At 40.7% G+C, this 11,643-nt stretch overlaps 1 protein-coding gene across 1 annotated transcript in view; it reads left to right on the top strand.

The window, feature by feature from the left end:
* Window positions 1–11,643, top strand: part of PKHD1 (PKHD1 ciliary IPT domain containing fibrocystin/polyductin) — a 433,351-nt gene that overhangs the window by 322,607 nt on the left and 99,101 nt on the right. Inside the window, exons 57-59 of the mRNA XM_007451921.1 lie at window positions 3,358–4,236; window positions 4,939–5,107; window positions 6,929–7,086. Coding sequence (XP_007451983.1) covers window positions 3,358–4,236; window positions 4,939–5,107; window positions 6,929–7,086 — 1,206 coding nt within the window. The remainder of the gene's footprint in view (window positions 1–3,357; window positions 4,237–4,938; window positions 5,108–6,928; window positions 7,087–11,643) is intronic.

Raw genomic sequence — 11,643 nt, 5'->3', positions numbered from 1 at the left:
ACATCCCGGGGGAAGGGAAAGAGAATCCATATTCGACGCTTCTTATGGACTAGGAACCACGATGGTTATCATGCCTACTTTGTTTCATTTAATCCTAATATCTATGTGAGAAAGACATTTTATCCTCATGGTACGCGGGCCTCTCACTGTTGTGGCCTGTCCCGTTGCAGAGCACAGTCTCTGGACGCGCAGGCTCAGCGGCCATGGCTCACGGGCCCAGCTGTTCCGCGGCATGTGAGATCTTTCCAGACCGGGGCATGAGCCCACGTCCCCTGCATCGGCAGGCGGACTCTCAACCACTGCGCCACCAGGGAAGCCCTATCCTCATTTTTATAGATGAGGAAACTGGGTCTATAATAAAATAGCCTGCTAATTTATAAAACTCCATTATGAACTTCTGAACTTCTTGAGGGTAAGTTTGGGGCTTTCAGCCCTGGTTTCCTAATATGGTAACTGCTGAGTATTAGGTGGTTAATAAACGTGAGTGAATTAAATAAATGAAGAGTTAGAAAAGTCATCCAGCTCTCAAGTGGCAGATGTAACATTCAAATTCAAGCCTGATTCTGAAGCCCTTGATAACCTTTTAATTTTATAATCACTTTAGATTTATAAAAAAGTTGCAAAGGTAGTGTGGAGAGTTCCTGTGTACCTTTCATCTGGTTTCCTTTACTGTGAAAGTCTGATAGAACTCTGATACATTTGTCAAAACCAGTAAATTAACATTGGTGCATTAGTGTTAACTGAACTCAAGACATTATACAGATTCCACATGTTTTTCCACTAATGTCCTCTTTCTGTTCCAGAATCCAATCCAGGTCTCGACACTGTATTAAGAACCCTTGCGTTTTTCTGTAACATATTCTAGAGCCTAGATGAGGTAGCATCTTCAGGTGTAGGTCAAGGGTGCCAGCTATGGTGTTGAATGGTTACAGGGCAGAAACGCAGGCCAGGACTTAACAATTCCTGCTTTTAAATCAGAGACCTCTGTCATTCTCTTCCTTCTGACCAGAAATATCCAGCAAGTTGTGCTCAGAATTGTGATAAACAAAAGGAAAAATAAGAAAACACTCGTGAACAAAATCATTGCTTAATTCTCCATCTGAATGCTCAAGACATCTTAAGTATTTACTATTGACTAGTTTTCAATCATTGGTTAATATGCACACAAGTAAAAAGATCTTGTACAATTTAAAACTATGAATTATAACCATGCAAGTATGACAGAAAAAAAGAACACTAAGTAAAGTGATAATGATGCATCGCCTTGACCAAGATTCTAGAACCACTTTCCATTCTACAAAATAAGCTTTTATGTGTGGACACACACTAGCATGGTGTCCTTTGTGCCAAAGTTCTCAGAGGCAGGTCCCATGGCCCTTTCAGCTAGGTGCTGCTGGCGGGGAATGCTTTAAATTACATCGAAAAGTGTTAGCACCAGACAGATAATTTTCAGATGTTTTATCATTCTGTGAGTGTTTCCACACCGCCTACCAGTGTCTCCTTAATCAGTGTCATTTGAGAAATCTAGATACATTGGAATCCTGTTTGACCGTCAAGAAAGACACACACACTTCATCTGTCCTTCTCATGATAGCTTGGTTCTTCTTGGCAGCTGATTTGCAAGGGTTCAGGTTTCTCATCTGTGGAAAGGGAGTGGGGAAGATGGAGGATTAAGGCTGAACTATCTTTGTGCTTTGAATACTAAAACGACACAACTCTCTCCATTTTTAATGAGGAGAATAACTTTATAGTTTACCTTGGGCAGGACCTTTAAAAAAGAAGAAGAAAGAAAAGAAGTAAGGGACAAAGCTGTGGCCTACCTAGCTAAGGACACGTGATATCTGTTGGCACAGGACTGTGGCCCAATCACTGGAATCTCAGTGCAAAGCTGTTCTGTTTATTCCATCACATCCCACATGCTCCCCACTGAGCCTGAGTGGGGGTTAACAGTACAGCTTCTGCATCCATATGCCTGGGTCCAAATCGTCGCATGCCACTTAGCCCTTCTCTGCCTCAGTTTTCTTGTCTGTAAAATGGGGATAACAGCACCTATCAAATATAGGATTTTTTACAAAAATTGAGAGCATATATATATTTATATATGACACACATACACACACACATATAGAACAGTGCCTGGTGTATAATGAGTGCTATATTAGAGTTAGGTGTTATATTTATTAATTCAACTCATTTTCCCCCTATATTCATGTTATTATCTATTTTACCAAGAGTATATACACTAACAAATTTGTGCTCATTATATTTTTAAATCAATCTAGTGACTGTATTTTATACTGTTTTAACAATATCTATTTTTAAAGTACAAATAAAATTCCCAATAAGACTAAATAATTCACTATTCTCCCTTGACATAAAAAATGTAGAAAATCTTCTTATTGTCAAAAGGAAACAGGGGGCTTCCCTGGTGGCGCAGTGGTTGGGAGTCCGCCTGCAAATGCAGGGGATGCGGGTTCGTGCCCCGGTCCGGGAGGATCCCACATGCTGCAGAGTGGCTAGGCCCATGAGCCACAACTACTGAGCCCGTGCTCTGGAGCCTGTGCTCCGCAACGGGAGAGGCCACGACAGTGAGAGGCCTGCACACCGCGATGAAGAGTGGTCCCCGCTCGCCACAACTGGAGAAAACCCTCACACAGAAACGAAGACCCAACACAGCCAAAAATAAATAAATAAAAATTTTAAAAAACAGGAAACAGGGATTACAGTGTGGCTAGAATAAAATACAGAAAAAAATTTAAGGGTCTTAAAGTCACTTAAAAATATGTTATCACCTGTATCATGTCTTCATCAAGAAGAATGTTGTGTTTCTGGACATCCACTGAGCAGAAGTTTTGCACTTATACTCTTCTTTAAAAATGCTTAAAATATTGTATATAGTTGACATTTCATTCATGCAATATCTTTGTGGGGATGGCCGTGGCCTTTTCACATGGGGTCCCTGAAAGGAGACATGACTTTGAGGTGAGGGGCCAGGAAGCCACATTCCCTTCATTCTTAGCCAGGTCCTTGACCCAGCCCTGCAGACAGATGCCCAGAATCTTTAAGCTAGCTGTGCCCATCCCCAAAGCCTATCTCCTTCTCCTGTCTTTCTTTCATCTCTCTCCATCCTATCACCAGACTCTTCAGAATGCACAGGAAAATTTTCATGCAGTATTGTGATATTTTTAATGATTCAGATTTTGTTAGTGAGACTCAATGATGTAAAATATAGTGCTGGTGCTGAAAATAAATATATTTTAATGAAAAATCTGCATATCCCGATGCCATTGGATGGACCATCCTTCTGCCTTTTGTAGAGAAGAAGCAAGTACCTGATGACATGCATTTTGCTTGCAGGTATCCTTCAACTTTTCAATGTGGAAATTCAGAACTTTGGTTCGCCACTGTATTCCTCCATCGAGCTTACTGATATGTCGGCAGGATCCTGGATAATATCTTGTACTCTGCACCAAAGCTGTGGTGGGGGCATTCGTGCAGCTGCCAGTCAGGGGATCGTTTTAAATGACAATGTAGTGTTTAGCACAACTGGCCATGGCATTGATTTGGAGGGTCAGGACTATTCTCTCTCTAATAACCTTGTGGTTCTGATGACACAGTCAGCCTGGTCTCCCGTTTGGGTGGCAGGAATCAAAGTGAATCAGGCAAAGGACATCCATCTCCATGGAAACGTTGTGGCAGGATCCGAGAGACTTGGCTTTCACATCCGAGGCTACAGGTGCTCCTCTCCTGAAGCTCTTTGGTCTGACAATGTGGCCCACTCAAGTCTTCACGGCCTTCATCTCTATAAGGAGACTGGACTTGACAACTGTACCAATATCTCTGGCTTCTTGGCTTTCAAGAACTTTGACTACGGTGCCATGCTCCATGTGGAGAATGGCATGGAAATAGAGAACCTCACTCTGGTAGACAATACTATTGGCCTTTTGGCAGTAGTTTATGTGTCTTCTGCTCCACAGTGTTATAGTGAAAATCTACAGATTGTGGTTAGGAATTCAGTCATTGTGGCTACTAGCTCATCTTTTGACTGCATTCAGGATAGAGTTAAGCCTCGTTCTGCCAACGTGACATCACCTGATCGAGCTCCTTCCAATCCCAGAGGGGGTCGAGTTGGTATTCTGTGGCCTGTATTCACCTCAGAACCAAATCGGTGGCCTCAGGAGCCATGGCACAAAGTGAGGAATGGCCATTTAATTTCAGGCATCATGAAACTTCAAGGTAGGATGTTTGGGTTTCCAAGCAATGTAGTGTCATACATCTGTGCATAGAAGCTTTAACAGCATTTTGAAATTATATCAACAAAAGTGTACAGTGTAGTCTGGTGCTTGCTGTCCAATTGACCATCTACTGGGCATTGATAACCACAATGGTAGTTTATAATGACAGCGAGTGATTTCTTTAAAAAGTCACCGCTCTATACTTGTTGAAGAGCTTTCACAGGGAAATATTTAATTTGATTATATGCCTAATCTCTTAGGTACATGTTACTTTTCCTGTCATACAGAGGAGGAAATTGATAGGCGGAAGTTGTGCCTCAGTGAAGTTGTCAAGTAGTCGGTGGGGCAGCCAGGATTTAATCCAATTATACTACAACCTACGCAGAGAATCTTCTGTCAGCTCTCTTTTGTACTATTGTACTCACTCCTCACTGGATTTTGATCAAACCTTTGATGGAAAGTATTGCTCTTAAGATGTCACTGTGTTGGAATGCTCTTCTACTTTGTATACAATGTCCATGTCGTCAAGAATGAAAGATATTTTAAGTCAAGATTTATGTAAACTCCTGGAACTACCCTGGACAGTAGCTTCAACTTACTCCTGGACATACGTTAGTATAAGAATATTTAGTTGTGTAGTCTGTATTTGTGGTTGGTATTTTACATGATATAATGTTGTAATACCTTAAACATTTTTTTTCAGATGTGACCTTTTCTAGTTTTGTGAAGAGTTGCTATAGTGATGATCTAGATGTCTGCATTCTGTCCAATGCAGAGGACACTGGAATCGTGCCTCTGATAACGGCAGAGAGGACCAGGATGCTAAAGATCAAAGATAAAAACAAGTTCTACTTTCCTCCTTTGCAAACCAGGTACCGGTTTTGGTATTTATAGTAAAGCCATATTTATGAAGGGTTTGGTAATTCTCTAAGTACCTGAACATGTTTTTTAAGCAAGGATAAAATTATCAATGGGAATAGAAATAAGTCCTTCTAGAAAAATACGGTAGATTGATTGGTCCCAATTCTTTACCCTCCTATATTTGTGCCCTTTGAGATACGATTTTTGCAGTCTCTCTCACTGAAGAGAAAGAGACTGTTTCTCTCTTCCTTGAATCTGGAATCCACCACATGATGTCCTCTGGCAGACAAAAGCGGCAGAAGTGATGGATTGCAAGTTTTATTGATATTGTTTAATTGTTTTATCTTTGGGATGTTTTCTAAATCAATGGAAAAAATTGACCCTGATTCTTGAAGCTTCCATGGAGTATGGTGTCACTAGTTTTCAGAAGGAGTCTTGGGTGTCCTTGTGCAGGCACTGGTGGGGAAGGAGACCATGTCTGCTGTTAGGAATCCCTAGAATGAACCATATGGCTTAGACAGATATTTGCTCTCAGACCAGGTATAACTACTGTTCTTGAACATATGATCTGAGAGTTTTATTCAAGAATCTGAAAACTAGACAAGGAATTTTTTTTTTTTGCTGTAAGAGGGAGTGGGAAAGTCAGAGCAGGGAAAATAGGTTATTTTTTCTTTCCTATAACATTGGGAAAACTTCTTTAGTTGGAATAAAAGAATCAGGAAAAGCACCCTAATTAGAAAGTTTATATGTTTGGCCCAACACCAATCTCTTTTTGATGCCCATCCCTGAACCATTTTTGGAACCTAAACATTATTAGGTATACAGTTTGTGTTATTCTGTCATTTTTTTCTACTGTCTAATCTTCCTTATGTTCAAGTCTTACCTATGGGATGAAATAGTTATAAAGCTAAGTGAGGGCTTCCCTGGTGGCACAGTGGTTGAGAGTCTGCCTGCCAATGCAGGGGACACGGGTTCGTGCCCCGGTCCGGGAAGATCCCACATGCCGCGGAGCGGCTGGGCCCGTGAGCCATGGCTGCTGAGCCTGCACGTCCAGAGCCTGTGCTCCACAATGGGAGAGGCCACAACAGTGAGAGGCCCGCGTACCTCAGAAAAAAAAAAAAAAAGCTAAGTGATATTAGCATTTGATTCTTTGTACTATTAATACCTGACACATGGTTGGCATGCAATAAATATTTAATATTATTACTAATGGTACCTAAAAATGTTAGATGAGAGGAAATAAAATAAATTCTCTATAATTCAGTGTTATAATTGAATAATAATAACTTATTTATTTATAACCAATAACTTATTTATATACCCTGCTTGACTCTAAATTCTGATGCCTATTTTTATCACCATTGTATTCCCCAACGTACAAGTAGTAGGTTTTCAATAGATACTTATTGAATGAGAACATCTTTTTTTACATTGTTTTTATATAGCACAAGTATAATCGATATTTATAATGATAATCTTAAAATACTGCAAGGCCCCAAAGTTCCATAAAGCATTGATCACATCATGTTTAATAAATATTATTAGTTAGGGGCATTTTATTGTATCTTGCATCTTAGAAAATTAGTGATTTACGTAAAGATTATATAACTTGACATCCAGAATATTTGGTTAATAAGAATTGTCTTTTTTTCTTGACCATATAACTGGGAAATAACATTTTCTATAGAGTGTTATTTCATATCTAGGTAATACGTTATTAATAATAAAATTTTCTTGAATTTATTTTTCATAACGCCAGCACTACCAATATATGTTTCCTTTTGGTGGCTTATCATGGAAATGAGAGAGTTACTTTCTATCTATCTTCCCAGGAAAGATTTAGGAATACTGGTCTGCTCTGAATCTGAGTGTGAAAGTCCTAGAAAATATCTCTTCAAGGATCTGGATGGGAGAGCTCTGGGTCTGCCTCCACCAGTTTCTGTATTTCCTAAAATTGAAGCAGAATGGACTGGATCCTTCTTCAACACAGGTCAGTTCTATCTGAACTCGATGTCTCCAGTAGAGGGAACAAGCATGGGACGGAGCTGGTTTGGCTGTTTGGTCCAGTGGGAACAAAATATCCTGGAGAGGAACTGAGCAATAGAGTTGGAGTCTGTGCCAGTAAGCTGCTCAACTCACCTCTATCTCAGGAATGTTGGGTGCTTAAGGGATGTCACTATACCACTGTTTTGCGCTCCGTGAGATTGCCTGTGGTCCGTGTCAAAGGTACAGACTCCCAACACCCACCTGTGCACAGGTGAAGAGAATGGTCCTCTCACTAGGTTGGTCTCTTGGGCCTGAAGCAGCACTCTCTGTGCTCAGCGTTTCGCAGTGTCTGCCTTGGAAGTGGTTCCTCTGGATTCTGAATCTTTCTCTTCCACCAGAGCTAAATGCCCTCACTCTGGAAAGGGTGGTAGACTAGATGGCATGCCTTCTTTGTGCCTTCCTTTTCTCCATCTTCTAATTGTCCCTGGGGGCTGTGATCAAAATCCCTTCTTATTCTTCTTGCTTTTACGAGCCCCTCCGGCTATCAGTTTTTATAGCTGGACCCCTGGAGAGATCATCGTCTTTCTACTTCTACAAACAACGCAACTCTGAGTTTACATTTTTGGTCAGGTGGAAACTGCTGCAAGTACATCCAAAGAACTTTCCCAACTTTCTTCCTACTTCATTGGATGACTCTTTTCAGACTTCTTTTCTAGTCTCCCTTTCTCTTTTGAAGTTTTGAATATTCCAGGACTATGTCCTCAGACCTCTTCTCTTCCTATCTTGCTCCTAAGTCCAAGGTTGAAATACCATTTACTGCTGATGAATTTATATCTCCAGCCCAGACTCCACCTTGAACTGTAGTCTGTTAAAACCAACTGACTCCACTGGGAGGTATAATTCACATCTCAGACTCAATATACTCCAAATGGGGACTCCTGGAGACGTGACCCACAATTGTCCCAGCTAAGCCATGCAGAAGCTAAAATATCGACACTTGAAAACCTTACTCTTCATTGGCCGAGGGATGCTCGTGGGTACACTAACTCTCCAGCCCTTTGGCTTTCCCTGAACAGACCAAGCATGCTGTTTCCCATGGCCAGGAAAAATGTTTCCTGGAAGGTTTCCTTCTGAGGAAGGAAAAACCTTCCTCAGAAAGGAGTGGTAGGCTTTTGTAGCAGCCATCTTTGGTATGTGAAGGTGAATGCCAGGAAGATATGGGGTGACATTGAAAATGTCTCTTGCGAACAGGAACTCTGAAATGTGCATCAGATACTCCAGGTGTGAATAATAATATTCTTTCAGTGAATTCTTAGGTGGTGCTTACCATGTGGTGTAAATACACTGTTTAGGCACAAGCATATTTGCTGCTGGTTGAAAAGCTGTATATTTTATTTTTTCACCACTCTTTGTCTTTGTGTGAAACATGACTCAATGGTAAAACTCTGATAGGTATTATAATATTACATGCTACTTACTATCAGCATATGGATAGGTGTGAGCATACGTGTGGGAGGCTGAAGGTATATTGGGAGGTGTGTAGGCTGGACTGCCTTTAAACTCCTGATGTTTTAAAGCTTTATAACATTTTAAATGAGGTTGCTGTAGGTCCCAACTGTAAGGATTCCCACAGTAGAATCCACTGTTTATTGCACTACAAATACAGTCTGTGTCTTCTTGCCATGAAGGAGACAGCACACAGTAAATGGTGCCTTCCGGGTACTAACAGGATTGGAGTGTTTTCCTGTGACTTCCAAAATAGGAATAGATCCCTCCTTCCCTAGTTCAAGTCCCTTCTCATTTTTTAAACCACAGTTTGATGCTACTTTCCAGTTTCTGTCCACAATATGGTAGAGGAGAAAAGCACAAATTTAATCTTAAGAGAATAAATGTCTATTTTGTATTTTTCCTCTTCAAGACAAGAATCTATGGTCATCTATAAAACAGTGGAAGCAGCCAGCAAAGATGAATATGGAGGCCTCTGGAACCAGCTCTTATATTTATTCCAAATGGCGTTGAGTTTAACACACCCTTTTGGCCTTTCTCCATTTTATTAACAAACAGTTTGGAGTCCATTGCCTTTGAGGTTTATTTTTAATTTGAAAAATACAAATTTTATTTGCACATATAAGTTCACATGCAAAATTCAGACAGATATCCACAGGTCCCAGTGTATTGTCATATGCTCTGGTGCTGGGAGCAAAAATTATCCATGTGGATCAGCTATGAGGAACACTGTGCCAGTGGGTTTTGCTATCTGTGTAATGCAGGGTGTGTAGCCAGGGGAAAAGTGAGCTGTTAATTTTGTTTTGTACTTATCTGTAAGTTCGCATTTGCAGCCAACTTTGAAATATGCATGGCAACAGGGTGCAAGGCAGCTAATCCCAGGCAGGAGAACCTCTAAGAGCCATTTGCATTTTATTCTGGAAAGAATTTCTTTTGATGATGGAGGCATCTGATCATCTGAAAATCCAAAATTGTAAAAACAAAGTCTTGAAATTAATATCCCATTTAGGTAGGATGGCTTCTGACTCATTTCCTGTCTGTCCCAGTCTACAAATGCATGGAATCACCTCTCAGCCCACTTTGTACATCTGGCTACTGATGTTATTGGAAGAAGACTGAAAGAAATCAGAGCTTTGGTCTCAATGGCATTTTACAATTTCTTAGCCGTGATATAGAAAGTAGAAAGGGGATGTAACGGAAGCTAGCATCCCTTGAGCACCTTTTGCACGCGATGTGCTGAAGTTGGCATTTTCACTCATTCAGCAAATGCATTTGACCATCTGTAGTCTACCAGTGCCTTTCTAAGGATGGGAACTATAGTTGTGAATTACATTCCTGCCTTTATCAAACTTATGTTCCAGTGGAGATTATATCTATATCTATAAACAAGTAAAAATATTTCAATAGTGATGAGAGGTATGAAGAAAATAAAACAGAGTTTTGGGCTAGAGAGGTAGCTTCAGGTGTGTGTGGGTGTATGTAGTGTGTTGTGTGGTGTGTGTGTGTGCTGTGTGTGTGTAAGGGAGCTGCTATTAGAAATAGAGTTACAATTTCAATGAGGCCTGAATGAGGAGAAAGGAATCACTCCTCTGAGCAGATGGAGGAGCTTTCCAGGGAGAGGGACCAGCCAGAGCAGGGGCTCTGATACCAGAATGGCCTCAATGTGTCTGAGGGGTGGGTGGAAAAGAGACCCATGGGAGTGATGTATAGTTAATGAGAGGGGGCGTAGTTGCAGGTAGTCAGGGCTTAGCCCCTTTATAGGCCAGAGTAATTTAGTAAGATGGGGTTGGAAGGTGGTGCTAGGATTTTATTCACTTTCTGAAAAGATCGTACAAGCTGCTGTGGAGTGAATGGATCATGGTAAAGGTGAGGCTGGGAGTAAGCAGTGTAGTTAGAAAGCTGGGGTTGAGGGGGCTCAACAGACGCAGGACTCCATGAGTGGTCCACCGCCCTGTGCTGCCCACAGACTGCGCCGGTCCACAGTGAGGTGATGACAGTAATGTCACCTGTAGAACCAGAGCTACTTGACAGTAATTGTACATCTGTTGGATCTAATGAACAAAACTTAGGGCTTTCATTTTGTATGTCTAATTTGTCTGATAATTTGCATTATATTTTAAATGTGTTGGTTCTCAGTAGACTGGAAATTTTGAAACAAACAAACAAAACATAAAACCCCCTCATTCTCCTGCCCTTTTTCTCCTTCTTCAATTTAGGAGGTAAATTTGATGTGCTTAGGACAGTGGCTCCCAAAGCTGGCTTATTATCAGAATCACCTAGGGCATTAAACATTCGTTTGCATGAGTCGATAGGTGTGTGAAGCCCAAGCCTTTGTATTTAACAAACACACACACACACACAAACACACATACACACATATATACACACATACACACCCACACACATGCATACATACGCGCGCGCGCGCACACACACACACACACACACACACAGACATCCTCCCCAAGTGATTCTGCTGTGCTAAGGTTTGAGAATCACTATTATAGGGTTATACGCCCCCTTTGAAGTAAACAGACAGGATGTTAAGAAGACAATTAATGTTTTTAATTTAAAAAGCGGGCAGTTTCAGTTTCTCATGAAAAATCAAGAATAAGCTCTCTGTGCCAAATACCAGCAGACATAAACATACTTGCTTATATACACACTGGATATATTTCTGAAAGGGAAGAGAACATTAGCTAAAAAGACATAGGAGTATTTACAATCTAAATTAAGTCTTTAATAGTAAGAATATATTAAACCTTTTTAAAAAATTCAGATTATTTTTCCTAGTGTTGAAGTGAGTTAAATGACCTCAACATATCACTTTCACAATATATCACTGGATAAAAATGGGTTCAATGTTAAGTTTATTTTTTAAACTATGTATTGAATCATTGTATTAAAAGTGTAAACTCGTGATAAGCTTTTCCCACACTTTCCTCAACATCATGCCCAGCAAAGTACTGTGGTCTGACTGGGACTTCTGACCAAATCCACCTTCAGGGCAGGTGAGAGTTTCCCATTCTTTCCCGGGAAAGAGGAAGAAACATTT

The sequence above is a fragment of the Lipotes vexillifer genome, unplaced genomic scaffold, assembly GCF_000442215.2.
Source record: "Lipotes vexillifer unplaced genomic scaffold, Lipotes_vexillifer_v1.1 scaffold147, whole genome shotgun sequence".
Classification (NCBI taxonomy): domain Eukaryota; kingdom Metazoa; phylum Chordata; class Mammalia; order Artiodactyla; family Lipotidae; genus Lipotes; species Lipotes vexillifer.
This window is presented reverse-complemented; position numbering and strand designations above follow the sequence as displayed.